Source organism: Saimiri boliviensis, chromosome 4 (genome assembly GCF_048565385.1).
Source record: "Saimiri boliviensis isolate mSaiBol1 chromosome 4, mSaiBol1.pri, whole genome shotgun sequence".
NCBI classification, from domain to species: domain Eukaryota; kingdom Metazoa; phylum Chordata; class Mammalia; order Primates; family Cebidae; genus Saimiri; species Saimiri boliviensis.
Window position 1 is genome coordinate 58,215,257 of NC_133452.1, and position 16,986 is coordinate 58,232,242.

The window sequence follows — 16,986 nt, forward strand, 5'->3', positions numbered from 1 at the left end:
AGGTTGCAGTGTGCTATGATTGCACCTGTGGAAGCCACTGCACTCAACCTGTGCAACACAGTGAGTTGTCTCTTTTTCAAAAAAAAAAAAAAGGTAGTGCCAAAAATTGCCAAATTTAAAGAAAAAAGGGTTTCTTATTTAAATATAGAAAGAAGGAGGGAGGGAGAGATTTCAGGTATATTTATTAGAGAAAATTTTTTCATACATTGTGAATTCTATTTCATATTTAATTTTTTTTTTTTTTTTTTTTTTTTTGAGACAGAGTCTTGCTCTGTCTGTCGCCAGGCACCAGGCTGGAATGCAATGGCGCAATCTCAGCTCAGTGCAATCTCCACCCACTAGGTTCAAGCAATTCTCCTGCTTCAGCCTCCCAAGTAGCTGGGACTACAAGTGTGCACCACCACACCCAGCTAATTTTTGTATTTTTTAGTAGACACAAGGTTTCACCTTGTTGGCCAGGATGGTCTCGATCTCTTGACACGCCCATGTCGGCCTCCCAAAGTGCTGAGATTACAGGTGTGAGCCACCGCACCCAGCTATGTTCTTAATGTTTGTTTTCATTTTCCTTGGCATGATTTTTGTTTTCTGTGAGCCCTGATACAATCTGTTTTCATTTCTGTAGAAGACAAAATTGAGAATAGATTTGCAGCTGAAAGAGATGAGTATGGATCATATACAATGAGTGAGATAAATATTGTTGGCCGAATCACACTAAATCTTTGGAGAATCATGAGAAATGAGGTAGGTGCTTTATCTAAAATTTTGTTTGGAAATAAGATATTCTGTCAGTATGGTGATTTAATTATTATAGAGTATCAGTAAAATTTACTGTGTAGCATATGCATTTGTCAATTATTTTTGTTATACTTAAGTAGAGTTAAAATAGTACTTTCTAAAATGCAAAGCTACAGAGGTATTAGTCCTTGATGTTTTAAGTGAATTTTAATTTTTTTTTCTTTGTGTCTAAGGTAGCAATAGCTAGAAAGGTCTGTAGCTATAATAAAACACTGGGGCCAGGTGAAGTGCTCACACCTGGGAGCACTCAGCACTTTGGGAGGCCCAGGCAGGGGCATCCCTTGAGCCCAGGAGTGCTAGACCAGCCTGAACAACATGACAAGACTCCATCTCTACAAATAATAACTAAAAAAAAAAAAAAATAACTGGATGTGGTGGTACCACACCCATGGTCCAAGCTACTTGGGAGGCTGAGATGGAAGAATCACTTGAGCTCAGGCAGCCAAGGTTGTAGTGAGCCATGAACATGCCACTGCACTCAAGCCTGGGCGACAGAGTGAGATCCTATTTCAAAATAAAATAAAATATTGTGTTGTACATGTTGAATATTGTCTAATTTCACCATTTTTTTCACTTAAATTATTTTTGCACTTAAGGCCAGCTGAATTCAGCATGGCCTTGTTGATTTGTTATAGTAAGAAAAATTTAGGCTAGAAATAGGAAGGAGCTTCTCAAGAGAAGTACATTTAAATATTGGGTCAGATTAATAAGATAAATTAAAGCGACAGTACTTTGAAATAATTACGGCTTTAGGGGCTCAGATAAGGATTTTTAGTAGAGTAATTTCAACAAACTATCCTATTAATTTGCATCCACTTAGAAAAATAATTATTTCACAAAAAAAGTAAGATCATAGGATTTTCCTGGATAATATTTGCCTCCTTCAAATTACCTGATTTCTCTTATTTGAAATGTAAAAACACCATACATGGTGGTTCACACTTGTGATCACAGCTCTTTGGGAGGGTGAGACAGGAGCAGATAGCTTGAGGCCAGGAGTTCCATCAAGACCATCCTGGGAAACATAGGGAGACCCTGTCTGTTAAAAATAAGATAAACAATTAGGCTGGGCACAGTGGCTCATACCTGTAATTCCAGCACTTTGGGAGGCCAAGGAGCACAGGTCACTTGAGCCCGGGAGTTTGAGACTAGCCTGGGCAACATGGCAAAACCCCTGTCTCTACCAAAAACTACAAATTAGCCAGGCATGGTGGCATGTGCCTGTAGTCCCAGCTACTTGGAAGGCTGAGGTAGAAGGATCACTTGAACTTAAGAGGCAGGGGTTGCAGTGAACTGAGATTATACCACCACGCTCCAGTCTGGGCAACAGAGCTAGAACCTATCTCAAAAAAAAGCAAAACAAAAAGATGCCTACTGTAAATTGGTCTATTCTTAGATTTTAGACTTTGAATAATACCAGCTAAAATGTTTATATTTAAAAGAAAGCTCATTCTTCAATTGCTTCTGCTCTTCAAAACTACTTTCTCATTAGACACTTTCTATTGTATACTTATTATTCGCTATTATTTTCTTGGCTCTTTGGATTTATATAAAACATTTGACTTTCTAAGCATGCCCTATGCAATATACAACATGGATATGCTTGAGAATAATTTTATCTTGTTGCGTTGTTCTTAAAATAATGGAAGAGTATGAGAGTCCCCAGTGATTTAAAGTAACTTCTAGTGATACAGCATAGGATATGGGAGATACAGAGATTGTGGTGTATTTGGTGTGTATATTTCATTATATATTTTTATTTATTTATTTTATTTTTGAGATGGATTCTCTCTCTGTCACCCAGGGTAGAGTGCAGTGGTGCAATCTTGGCCCACTGCAACCTCCACCTCCTGGACTCAAGTGATTCTTCTGCCAAGTAGCTGGGATTACAGGCCCCCACACCTGGCTAATTTGTGTATTTTTAGTAGAGATGGGGTTTTACCTTGTTGGACAGGCTGGACTCTTAACCTCAAGTGATCTGCCTGCCTCCTAAAGTGCTGGGATTATAGGTATGAGCCACAGCCCTGACCTCATTATATATTTTAAACTATAGTCTGATGTTGGCTGAGATGAACACATACAGTAAGTGTATAAACAGAAAAGTAAATTACTGAATCCTAGTTTCAGAGGTCTTTTTATCCCTGTATATCTAAAAGGCAATAGTAGCAAATTCAGTAGTAGCTTAAAATCACAAATTGCAGAATAAATATTTTTTCAAAGTTCAGGGCCTTCTCTAGTCCTCACTGAAAATTGAGGATCAAATGTCTTCTCTCATTTAGGATGAATATATAACATCTAGGATCTTTATGTAAATATGGGAAACAACCATAAGAAAGTTATGAGCTGGATAACTTACGTATTTTTTAAAATCTGGAGCTGGGTGCAGTAACACACACATGTAGTTCCAGCTACATAGGAGGCTCAGGCAGGAGGAATTCGAGGCTGCAGTGTACTGTTTAATTATGCCTGTGAATAGCCACTGCACTCTAGCCTGGGAGATAAGGAAGGAACCCATCTCTTAACGTAATAATAATAAATTTTGTTTTTTAATATGTAGGTACTAGATTTCTTTCTCTTACTTTTACTTTGAACATAGAATTCTTGCAGTTTCCTTTGGCCCTTAAATTTGTAGTGACAAACAAAACACCTCTTAAATAGTAATGCTTATTAGATATTTGTTGACTGCTTAAATGACAATAAATGGCTCTTCCCCAGACATTTATACTTAGAGGCCTTCTGGATATCAACTCAATCTAGGCTTTTCAAGAATTTGCCAAGTGGGGTTGAAAACAGACTTGATTCAATTCAACAAATATTTACTGAATGCCATCGCTGGTGCACTGGTTGAGGGGCCTGGGTTTAGATAAAGTAAGAGCATAGCAGGTTCCTTTTGAAACAGACAGGAAGGCAGAATATATGGGTATGGATGTTGGTAGGTAGAGATATGGTAGGTAGAGATGCTCCTATTTTACTGAGAAGATAAATCACAAGAGAACTTCCTTGTGATTCATCATCTCAGTAAAATAGGAATTACTGTTCTTAGCTGAAACCGAGAATTGTGGAGAGGCTTTGGGGTTTGAAGAGAGATGCGTTTGAAATGGTTATTAGGAGAATTTGAGAGAAAATGTTAACACTGCATCACATTAAGAGCCCATTTGAGATTTGTGTTAGGAAATTAAAGTGATACCCACCAGCTATGTTCAAATTCACAAATGCAAGTTACATTTGACCATAACACACAAAGGATTGTGGATTTGCTTTAAAAAAAAAAAAAAAAAAAGAAGCTGCAGCAGTAGCAGCAGGAGAGGGACAAGGGAATGAAGGGCACATGTAGTGGAATGATTACCATAATTGGCTATGAAATTTAAGCTAAATAAGGAGCAGAGACATCAAAGCATCAAGGGGAGTAAGCTGGAAGCAAAGGAGATGATGGTCAGAGAATGGGATGCATGTGATTTTGGAGGGAATACAGTTATTGGTAATAATAGATCCGGGTATGATTATCTAATGATAATAGAGCGGGTAGCTTAGGTAGGATGGAGAACAAAATTATTAGAGAAGAGGAGTTTAAGGAGTCAAGGAGTATCTTTGTTTTCTTCCCACATAAATAACAATAGTCTTTTTCCTTTAAAATTCAAGTAGATATAGTGCCATTCACCTCTGGAATGTAGTGCTGCAGAGGAGAAAACTAAGGTCCAACTAATTGTATCTTTGGTTATTGCTCCTGTCTCCATATTAGGCTTTCCTTTAGGAACCTAATTATATGTTACCATTCTGTTCTCTTTCCCACATCTTCTCTTTTCTCATTTTCATCTTTTCATCCTCTTTATCTGCATGCTGAGACATTTCCATATTCCTAACTTGACTTTTAGTAGAACTATTCTGTTATTTACTGCTTTCCATATGGGTTTTCATGCTGTTAATGATTTTATTATCCTTCCTTATTTAATCCCATGGCCTTTTTCCTTATTCTATTTCTCTCTACCTTTTTACAACCCATGAGGGGCATCTGTTTATATGTATACACATACAAATACACACACTGTGAAATGTGCTACGTTATAGTTCTGTTGTTCTGAAGATTGACAGAAATTATAGATAAAGTAAGACCAGTTTGAGTCACTGCACTGAGATAAGATTAACATTCAGTCCCTGTTTTGTACCTCCTGGATCACAGGAGTGGAAAAGAAAGTAATTTAAAATTACAATGTAATATAAAAATGTAAAGTGCTGTTTGAGCTATTTCTCAGAATCCCAAACTGACCTAAGAATGGAGACTGCTAGTTCCTTAATTCCATTTTGCATTGAAATACCTGCCATTGTCTAGATTGCTTTTGTCTTGCAGATATTTCAGAGAAATCATCTAGCTGGAAGTACATATTTATTAATTTGGGCCCTTTAACAGGATTTTTTACCCATTAACACAGCTTTCACTTACATATTTTGAAGATGGGGAAACATTTCTCACGTTTTAATCTTACTTTTGGAATGAAATTGAGTGGCTCTATAATGCCTGTGTAGTGGGGTTTAGTAACTAATGTAATTCTTGGAAGCAGAATGCCTGCCTTTAACTAGATAACTCATCCTCAAATCTGTGGAATTCCATTAATCAGCATGTCATCAAGAACCAAAAAGTAAGTATGGAAAGAACAAAAAATTAATTTGCTTGACAATGCTTCTTTCTATCGATATATATATTAGCAAAGAGTATAAAAAATGGTAAAAACTAGGATCTCTTAAAATAAGTATTATATGGCCAAGTCGAATCTCATCAGGTCTGTTTTTTCTAATTAAATAATTTTCCAATTTGTTGTGAACATTTCTGTCTAGTTGGCTCAACATAGTTTTGAATTATGATTCAGTTGTACCACAAATCAATTTTACAAGTAGCTTTATTATCTACTATAAAAAATTTTAAAGTGATATTGGTATCTTTGAGAACCAAATTTGCTACATAAACATAGCATTATTATAATCGTGTTTTTCCTTTTTTTTTTTTTAGGTGGCTCTAACTAACTACACCTTTGAAAATGTGAGCTTTCATGTGCTTCATCAGCGTTTTCCCCTCTTTACCTTTCGAGTCTTGTCAGATTGGTTTGATAACAAGACGGACCTATACAGGTACTGTTTTATAACTCTGAAGAGGATAATATAAAGTCTTCATTATTGGGATGTAATTTATATGCAATAAAATGTGCATTTAAAGTGTGTTGTTCAGACCAGTTGCAGTAGCCCATGCCTGTAATCACACCACATTGGGAGGTTGAGGCAGGTGGATCACCTGAGGTCAGGAGTTCAAGACCAGCCTGGCCAAACATGGCGAAACCCCATCTCTACCAAAAAATACAAAAATTGGCCAGGCATGGTGGCGCATGCCTGTAATCACAGCTACTTGGGAGGCTAAGGCACGAGAATCACTTGAACCCGGGAGGCAGAGGTTACAGTGAGCTAAGATTGCGCCACTGCACTCCAGCCTGGGTGGCACAGCAAGACTCCATCAAAAAAAAAAAAAAAAAAAAGCTGAGGAGAAGTTATACACCCATAAATAAAACTTGATATTTAACACTGGAAACTATATTCAGTGGTTTGTTTATAAGCCCTGGAATCTCTAAATGCATGTTTTACCACCCTTAATTAGGTATTATCTAGGATGATAACTGTTTTTGACAAGTGAAATAGAGTACTAGAACTATATTGTGTAGAAGGAACTCAGACTAGACAGTAGATCATTTATGTGAAATGAATTATGTTATATGAAGAGACCATGCACTCTTCTTTGGGTAGACTTGAAGATACCAGACAGCTTTCTTCTTATATTTAAGTGAATACTTATCAAAAAAGTAAGTTGCCGGGCGCGGTGGCTCAAGCCTGTAATCCCAGCACTTTGGGAGGCCGAGGCGGGTGGATCACGAGGTCGAGAGATCGAGACCATCCTGGTCAATATGGTGAAACCCCGTCTTTACTAAAAATACAAAAAATTAGCTGGGCATGGTGGCTCGTGCCTGTAATCCCAGCTACTCAGGAGGCTGAGGCAGGAGAATTGCCTGAACCCAGGAGGCGGAGGTTGCGGTGAGCCGAAATCGCGCCATTGCACTCCAGCCTGGGTAACAAGAGTGAGACTCCGTCTCAAAAAAAAAAAAAAAAGTAAGTTATACTTACTTTTTCAAGGACCTCTTTTGATTTGCATTTGCTTTCTACACTGTTTTAAGGAAATACATACATACTGTAAATCAACTTAGAATGAGAAGAACTTGCTAGTCAAGGATTTCTTGTATTAAACCTGTAAAACACAAAGGTACCCTAATTTTTTTTAATAAACCCAGATTTTGGTCTCCTGGAAGCCCCTGATATATGTGAATGAGTTATTTTCCCAATGTTTTATTGTTTAGAGCTTAGAACACATTTTTTCATAAAATAATGTCTTGTGATTAGAGTCCCAAGTCAGCCTATAAATTTTTCCTAATCTCTAGTATTACTGATCTAGATAACTCATAATACTAGTGTGATTTTGTCTGTCATCCAAGGAATAGTTATGAAATACCATTCTAGTTTCTGAGCCAGGAGATATATCGTGGGAGCAGAGTTCTGTAGCTGAAGAAGGTAATATAAGAAATTTTCTTTTCTATTTGCTGAGTGTAGAGCCAATCCACAGAAAAACTTCAGAATAAGTGAATTTTGTATTTGGAATTCTCCTGTCTCCTTTTTTGTCACCTTCTCCCCAGGTGAACTATCTTGAAAAATATCCATGCCTTCAGGATGCTCTAAGTTCCCATTTCAGCACTACCCAGGCCTATCCTGGGTAGTGTAGTACTTGCTTTATGTTTCCCTTCCTCCTTTCCATATCAAACTTGTATTTATTACCCTTAAGTTTGACAGAGCCTTAGGAGGACGGCATAATTCTTTAACAATAATTAAAAAGCCTTACAAAAGTCAACCTTGTCCTTTAACCATAAGTAAAAGCCACATTACCCATTCTCTTTTATGTTACATGGTTTGACAGATAGGAACTGAAACTAGAAACGATGATGACCTTATTTCAGAAGGATCACATTTTTAAGTTAAAAAGTCTACATATATATATATATATGATATATATAATATCTTATATATTATATATACCATATATATAAATCATATATATGATATATATATATATATAATTGCACTTTAGGTTCTAGGGTACATGTGCAGAACATGCAGGATTGTTGTATGGGTACATACATGGCAATGCCATTTGCTGCCTCCATCCTCATCACCTATATCTGGCATTTCTCCCCGTGTTCTCTCTCTCCAACTCTGTATCCCCCGCTGTCCCTCCCCTAGTCCCCACCAATAGACCCCAGTGTGTGATGCTCCCCTCCCTGTGTCCATGTGTTCTCATTGTTCAGCACCCACCTGTGAGTGAGAATATGCAGTGTTTGATTTTCTGTTCTTGTGTCAGTTTGCTGAGAATGATGGTTTCCAGGTTCATCCATGTCCCTACAAAGGACATGAACTCATCATTTTTTATGGCTGCATGGTATTCCATGGTGTATATGTGCCACATTTTCCCTGTCCAGTCTATCATCAGTGGGCATTTGGGTTGGTTCTTTGTTGTAAACAGTGCCACAGTGAACATATGTGTGCATATGTCTTTATAAAAGAATGATTTATAATCCTTTGGATATATACCCAGTAATGGGATTGCTGGGTCAAATGGAATTTCTATTTTTAAATAAATGTTTAAAACATTAATCATTCAAAGCATTTTTTATGTTCATGCCTATAGGTCAGTAGATTTAGATCAGAAAACAGCAGTTGTTACCTGCTAGATAAATTGTACAAGCTAAAATGTCCCTTGTTAAATTAACCTTTCGTTATGAAAGATAAGATGCATCTAATTTGTTTATATTACTTGGTTACCAGTCAGTGGAGAGGAATACATTTAGTGTGAGGTGAATAAGCAGTGGGTCTGCCATTTTTGCTAGTGAGGAAATGAGTGATTTGCTATGATAATAGAAATTTAATAAGACTGTTACTCATAATGTGTAATCTTGTTTCCTTTTAATCATGTTTTTATTGTTTAATCTGTCATAATTTATTTGGCTAAAATATCAAGTCTGGTGTACTAGGTTTGTAACCTAGGGTGGATTAAACTCACAGTAATCCTCAGTTTTCTTATCTATAATATAGAGATGTTGATGTATTTTACCTCGTGGAGTAAAGTAAGAATTAAATGAGATGGTATGCGTCTTTAGCGCATGGAAGGCTGGCAATAAATGTTAATTCATTGGTACATCTTTCTTTTCGGGATAGAGAATTAGATTCTGAATGAAATGGGGAAATAGTAATTACCATAATTATCATAGTAATAGCAGCAAATTAAGTTTTTGTTTTTGCCTAATACCTTACAACAGCCTGTTATTACCACTGTTTCACAGATACTGAAACTGAGAACTAGAGAGTTAAATGATTTGCCTAGTGTCACATAGTAGCTTGCAACAGAGTCATGATTTGAACCTAGGACTCTCTGCCTCCAAAGTCTGTCAACCAAAATGTGAAAATCTATTAGACTGTATTCTTCAAAATGTGAAAAAAAAATTTCCAGTTTAAAAAAAAGTTATGTATAATATAGTAAAAATATTTCTTTTGAAATATAGTAATATACCCATTTATTTAAGTTCTAATAGACTACATTGTCTCAAAAAATGGAGTTGATCTTACTCAAATCAGTTTAATTCAGGAGCCTTTAAGATTCAGTTTAATCAATTTTGTATACAAAGTATTTAGACTTACTTTCACCATTTTTGCCCAGAAGCCGACTTTTGTATTAAATTAACATCAACAAAATTAAAAACCTAACATCAACCTAGGAAAACCATTTTTATTACAATAGTTATATATATATATATATATATAAACACTATATTATATACTTTTAAATTAGTAAGAAAAATATAGATAAAAGACGTGAACAATTCTCAAAGGAAAAAAAATTCAAACATTTACCTTATATACAGTACATAAATGTCTGCCTTAATGTACCTTACTAAAGTAATTAATTCTTAATCTGCTGATTATGTTTCTTAATTGTACCATGAATTACAAAAACCTATTGGCAAGATCAATGTCTCATTTAAAAAAAAAAAAAAAGGACTTTAGCCTGGAGTAAACAATGAAAATAAACTAGTAATGTTTTAAAACACATTTTCTAGCCAGGCGCGGTGGCTCAAGCCTGTAATCCCAGCACTTTGGGAGGCCGAGGCGGGTGGATCACTAGGTCAAGAGATCGAGACCAACCTGGTCAACATGGGGAAACCCCGTCTCTACTAAAAATACAAAAAATTAGCTGGGCATGGTGGCGTGTGCCTATAATCCCAGCTACTCAGGAGGCTGAGGCAGGAAAATTGCCTGAACCCAGGAGGCGGAGGTTGTGGTGAGCCGAGATCGTGCCATTGCACTCCAGCCTGGGTAACAAGAGCGAAACTCTGTCTCAAAAAAAAAAAAAAAAAAAAAAAAAAAACACATTTTCTAAAACAAAATAATCATCATCATACTTCAATTAGTAACTCTTCTGAATCACCACCTACAGGTTCTAATTTCCCACTTTCTTGCCAGTATCTGTTACTATCTTTTTTATAACAAGGTATTTTTTTCTTCCTTCACATTCATTTTCTAGTTTTCTATTAATATTTGCATTAGTCACATGTCTGAGGAAAAGGTTTTTAAACACATTTATTAAACAATTATGTGACTATATTGTTCTAAAAGTGATATCATTAAAGATTACAGTATATGTGAACCTTAATCTTTAAATGAATAAATTTTATTCTTTATAGTATACCTTCAGATCATTTTTACATTTTATAATATTAAAATTCTTTTTATGGATTTGCTGAGGGTTTTATTGTTTTCTTAAGAAGGTAAGGTAAAGAGGTTAATTTTTTTTAAGGTTTAAACTGAAAAATGACTTTTACATTTTCACAAAAATTACTTATTTGATATATGTTTAACCCATGTATTATCTCATTAAAAATTATGTTCCTGATTTTTAAAAATCTTCACCAAATTATTCTTTGTTTTTGGTCATGAGAAGACAGTGCATACTTTTGTTTTAGACTTATATTTACAATGATAACCCAGATCCTTCATGTTCTTTAAAAATCTATAGATATGATAATATGCAATCATAATCAACAGCGACATCTTAAAGGGGAATTTAAATTTTCTATGAGAATAGAGCAACATCAAGCAAAATATTGGAAAATAATGATCCTTAATCTTACCACCTAATCACAAGTACTATTTTAAATTTTGCATATCCTTACTGGCTTTCATGCCCTTGAAATACCTGAAATTTTCTAATGTTTAATTCCTTAACATACTTTGCTAAAGGCTCATATTATTACTCTTTCCTTAAGTAACCTCACTTTTAGCATGTAGATTTTTGGCAGAAAAAAAGTACTGTTTTCAAGTGTCCAAATTTTTCCCTGATGTTCATAATGTGGATTCTTTTTTGACAGATGGAAAATGGTTGATCATTATGTTAGCCGTGTCCGTGGGAATCTCCAAATGTTAGAACAGCTGGACCTGATTGGGAAAACCAGTGAGATGGCTAGACTTTTTGGCATTCAGTTTTTACATGTACTGACAAGGGGTTCACAGGTGGGAAATCTGTTTTCTTGCACACTTGAAAGTTCTGTATGAGTGATACTCTTTTGAGATGTTTGAAGTGATTTGACTTTTTAAACTATCTGTTTGGTACCAACTAATCAATAGTTGGGTAATTAAATCTTGTCATTTTATTCTCTTTCTATGCAAACTTTCTGGCCACTGCCAAGTTTTTCATGGTATTAAGAAAATAAATGTCCATGCTCTTAAGGATATTATATTCCTGAATATTGTTACTGTGATTAAAGATCCCTCTTAAAACTGGAGAAGCAACAAAGAAAGTCTAACTTTGTTTTGTTTTACATTTTTAATTTTGGCTTGTTCAAACTTTCAATACATAATTTTAATGTAAAAATGAAGTTTGAAAATCAATATAAGTGGACTATGTAACTTTTAAAAATGTTATAAAAAAGAAACCTTAGAAACCATTTAATTAATAACTTTCTAAATAATTTCCCAAGGATATAATGAAAGATTTTTTGCTAAACACCTTGCTGAAAATGATTTTATGTATTAATTCAACAGATATGTATTTCAGTACCTGTAGTTTGTTAAGCACTGTGGCAGGCATTAGGGATACTACGTTAAAATACCCAGGTTCCTTAACCTTGTAAAATCTTTACTTATTTTAATTACCTGTATCTATAACATTCCTCAATCTACCAGTTCAGTAAATACAGCAAAAATAAAGTTCCAACTTTTGTTTTACCTGTTTATTTCATTTTATTGCTTATAAGCTATTTATTTTGTTTATATCCATCATATTTAACAACTCTTTGAGCTGGCCTATAATAAAAAGCAGAGATACCTTAAAACCTCATGAGAATACTTCAGTGTACCCAAGGCTGGTTCTTGTGAGTAATTTCTTTTTCTAATACCCCAAGAAGCCATCTGCTTAATAGTTATTATTAGAAACAGAAATATCAGTAATTGCTTGATTCATTTTTGCTAGGGACCAGTAATAAGCTGATTACTTTTCAATTCTTTTTTTTTTTTTTTAATTTGTTAGTTATTTCCACAACAAAAGCCACATTCAATACTTTTAAATTCTGTAATCATTTTGCTTTTTCTTTGAAAAACTAGGATAACATTTTCTATCTTAACTTTCCTGGCAGCTTTTTCATTCTCTAATTTTTCTAAATAAATCTCTCCAAGATTATTGACCAACTTCTTAAATGAAATTTTCAAACTATGCAGCTGTCTGTCCTACACTCGCTTATTATAGTGTAGCTGTATTTAAAAATAAGAAGAGGGCCGGGCACGGTGGCTCACACCTGTAATCCCAGCACTTTGGGAGGTCGAGGCAGGTGGTTCACTTGAGGTTAGGAGTTCAAGACCACTTTGGCCATCATGGTGAAATCCTGTCTATACTAAAAATACAAAAATTAGCCAGGCGTGGTGAAACAGGCCTGTAATCCCAGTTACTGGGGAGGCTGACTGAGACAGGAGAATCACTTGAACTCTGGAGGTGGAGGTTGACTATCACAAAAAGTCAAAGATACAAGAGTTGAGATCGTGCCATTGCACTCCAGCCTGGGCAACAGAGCGAGGCTTCATTTCAAAATAAATAAATAAATAATAAAAATAAAAAGAGATCTAATTGCATCTATCTTTTAAAATTGACTTATCTTTTAAGTTATTTGACATGTTTTGTAGTTTTTATAAAAGTCATAGGAATAAGGAAAGGATTTACATATATCCCTTTCACATCTGAAAGCTGACTAAATAGTATTGCAGGCCAGGCATGGTGGCTCACGCCTATAATCCCAACACTTTGGGAGGCCAAGGCAGGCCTGAGGTCAGGAGTTAGAGACCAGCCTGGCTAACATGGTGAAACCCTGTTTCTACTAAAAATACAAAAAATTAGCTGGGTGTGGTAACACACACCTGTAATCTCAGCTACTCAAGAGGCCAAGGCAGGAGAATCACTTGAACCTGGGAGGTGGAGGTTGCAATAAGCTAAGATCATGCCATTGCACTCCAGCTTGGGCAACAAGAGTGAAACTCCATCTCAAAAAAAAACAATAAACAAAAAAGCTAGTATTGCAAAAAAAAAAGTCATGCAGTCTTATTCTGAAAAACAGATCATCCCCAAATAGTTATCATATATTCAAATGGCAAATATATTTAAACTGTGTTTCTTCTCTTTTCACCTCCCTTTCTCCCTGCAGTACCGTGTGGAATCAATGATGTTGCGTATTGCAAAACCAATGAACTATATTCCTGTGACACCTAGTGTTCAGCAAAGATCCCAAATGAGAGCCCCACAGTGTGTTCCTCTAATTATGGAGCCGGAATCCCGCTTCTATAGCAACTCTGTTCTCGTTTTGGATTTCCAATCACTTTATCCTTCTATTGTGATTGCATATAACTATTGTTTTTCCACCTGCCTTGGCCATGTGGAGAACTTGGGAAAGTAAGGTTTTTTTCCCATTTACAATAATGTTGTGCTTGTCTACTTCTTACTAAAATTAAACACTTCTTGAGTGTCTCTTTGCTCTTGACACCTTCTTTATGAGCAAGATGAATGGGCTGTAGCCCAGCTAATCCATGTATTGTAGTTTTCTTACTAATTGACATGGATCACCATATGATTAATTCAGTTTCATGGATGGATGACTCATATGAAGAGGATTGGGAATAGATCAGTCTTGCAACTGTTTCACTCCATGTGTAACCATGGTCTCTTTTAAAATGAAAGTTAAATTGATATAAATTACCTTTCAGTGGAATGGTTTGAGGATTATGATCTTATAACTCCATCTATCACCTCCTCTTTATTTTTCTTAGAATTGTCCAGGATTTTTTAAATTAAATGTTAGGTTTTATTAATTAATATAAATTAAGTTTTATAAACCAAGAATAACATTTTAAATTCTGAAAGGATTAAATACTTTTCTTAGATTGTAGGAAATAAGAGACTCTTCCTTTTTATTGATTTTTCTGTATTTGAGACTATGTGTTGGTTTTAGTATATACTATACTCACTTCTTCATAGAAAGCATCTGGAAATTATATTGGTAATCTTGTCTTTATTAAAAACAAGAATTTGGAAAATTTACAAGATTTACAGTCTAAGGTTTAAATTCTTTAAATATATTCACAAGGATGTTAAATAAAAATAAACTAAATAAGTAATTTAGTATAAGCTGATCATATGTTGAGCTGAAATTTGGCATTTCAGTATAGATTTTACCCATAAACTTTAGGATAGTGCCATTTAAGATACGTTTCTTGTGATAAATTGTGAATATTTGAAGAACGATACTTTGGTAATGAGGCAAATAAACATATTGTTAAGTACAAGAATTCATGTTTAGATATTTGAAAATGAATTAATGCAGTTAGAAAAGATTCCTAAAATTGCCTAAAATCTCTGTTCTGTGATTTGAGGAAGTATTTGCTTAATGTTCTCTTTCTTAACAGGTATGATGAGTTCAAATTTGGCTGTACCTCTCTGAGAGTACCTCCAGATTTACTTTACCAAGTTAGGCATGATATCACAGTGTCCCCCAATGGAGTAGCTTTTGTCAAGGTAATACTCTCTTGTAAATGAAAGATATCAACTATGGCTTAATGTTTGGAGAGCTGATAATGGTTTAGATAGTGTTGGCACATAATAGAAAACAAAAACACCAAGTTTGCTTGTTTTATCTCAAAAAGTAAAAGATAGAAGAATCTTCTGAAAAATCTCTTCAGAAACAAACCGGTGCCCTTGTTTTTCTTGGATTTAGGTTTTAAACCTTTAAATTGTTAAATGTTAGTTAATGAAATATTGAAAGAAATAAATGTATGCTCATACCTTCTGCCCTTTATTAGAGTTAGGCAGACTTAAATAGCAATTTCATGGTCAAAATATATTACCTACAAAGATTTGAATTGCTTTAATGTGTAGATACTACAAGTTGTGTGTCTACATTATTTTAACTTAAATTAAGACTATCTTAGAATTAATAATACTCTAATATGTTCATTGATTTTATATATATATATATATATATATTTTTTTTTTTTTTGGGACGGAGTTTCGCTCTTGTTACCCAGGCTGGAGTGCAATGGCGCGATCTCGGCTCACCGCAACCTCCGCCTCCTGGGTTCAAGCAATTCTCCTGCCTCAGCCTCCTGAGTAGCTGGTATTACAGGCACGTGCCACCAGGCCCAGCTAATTTTTGCATTGTTAGTAGAGACGGGGTTTCACCTTGTTGACCAGGATGGTCTCGATCTCTTGACCTCGTGATCCACCCACCTCAGCCTCCCAAAGTGCCGGGATTACAGGCGTGAGCCACCGCGCCCGGCCATTGATTATATTTTTAAGAAGATATCCAAACTAAAAATAGGGTCTCTTTTTTTCTCTCCTATATCTCCCCTTAAAAGAGACAGAGGAAAATTTTATAAATTAAAGACAAATAAGGGAGATCTAAAAGATTATGTTGCCTCTTACATGCCAACTTTATTCCTTTCTTTTCTATTTTCTTAGCAGTGAGTCTGTACTAGAATCATGAGACAGTAGAGTGGTTGATGGTAGAGTGGACCCCACCAGCCCCCAAATTCATTCTGGTGTACTTATCAAAAGTGGCATCATTCTCTACCAGTAAGAGGGAATGCTAAACTAAAATTAGCAATTTAGATGAAGAAAATTTTAACCAAAGAGTTCATGGTATGTTTCTTTTTTGGAAAATTTTAAAATGTAGTATTTCTAGGGACTGATGTAGATGAGATCTACTTGGAGACATGGAAATAGATCTTTTTTTAATTAAAAGGGTCTCTATGTAAAAATCACTTTTCACATCACATTTCTGCAAATTTGGTCCCTGTTCTTTTAATCTTATGTCTTACAATATTATGGAAGCTTCAAAATATATACCAAATGAATTAGAGGTTAGAATATGTTCTCATTTTCACATATGTAGCAGCTTATTATCTCCTTTTAGCAGCATTTTTTAAAACTTGCATCTACTTTTGGACCCAGTATGTTAAGTTTAATGAAAATAAGACTTTTTAATATTCAGGTTTGTGATTATCCTATACCTAAGATTTTAATTGTTAGGTCCGAGATGCATTACCTTGCACGTGTCTGTGAATCATCAACGTTAATACTGTTTTGTGGTTTTCATTCCTACTGGAGTTCTCATAAATTCTCCCTAGTCTTGATTAATACAAATGATTTTTTTTTTTGGCATCAACAAATTTTATCACCTCACTATTCATCCCCTCTTCCAGATTGCTAATAAATATAGGCCGGAGGGGATGGCTTAGTGGTCTAAGCATCAGATTTGAAATACCTAGAGTCCCTGGAACTGCAGGTTTGAATGTCAGCAGAGTCAACCCAGCTCATCATTCTTCCAAGGTAGATAAATGGAGTTCCATGCAGATTTCTGTGTGGGGTCATTAGGATGAGATCTTTAAAAACAGTTGGTTATGAATGATGCAAGTCCCATGTGTCATTTTGAAAGAATGGGGGTTTCTGTCAAAATTTTGGACAAAATTTCCCTCTGAACTTGTTTATAGTCACTTATGCACTAGTTGACATCCTCCTCCCTG

The 16,986-nt window shown here is 35.2% G+C and overlaps 1 protein-coding gene across 7 annotated transcripts in view; it reads left to right on the top strand.

Moving 5' to 3' along the window:
• Positions 1-16,986, top strand: part of REV3L (REV3 like, DNA directed polymerase zeta catalytic subunit) — a 180,175-nt gene that overhangs the window by 132,058 nt on the left and 31,131 nt on the right. For 5 of the 7 annotated variants that reach the window (XM_074397598.1, XM_074397594.1, XM_039464970.2 and 2 more), the window contains 5 exons: positions 623-741; positions 5,798-5,916; positions 11,298-11,439; positions 13,617-13,861; positions 14,872-14,980. In XM_074397598.1, the coding sequence (XP_074253699.1) occupies positions 623-741; positions 5,798-5,916; positions 11,298-11,439; positions 13,617-13,861; positions 14,872-14,980 (734 nt within the window). Of the gene's footprint in view, positions 1-622; positions 742-5,797; positions 5,917-11,297; positions 11,440-13,616; positions 13,862-14,871; positions 14,981-15,922; positions 16,073-16,665; positions 16,791-16,986 lie in introns of those variants that run through there. The other 2 variants (XM_074397599.1, XM_074397600.1) reach the window with 2 other exon arrangements.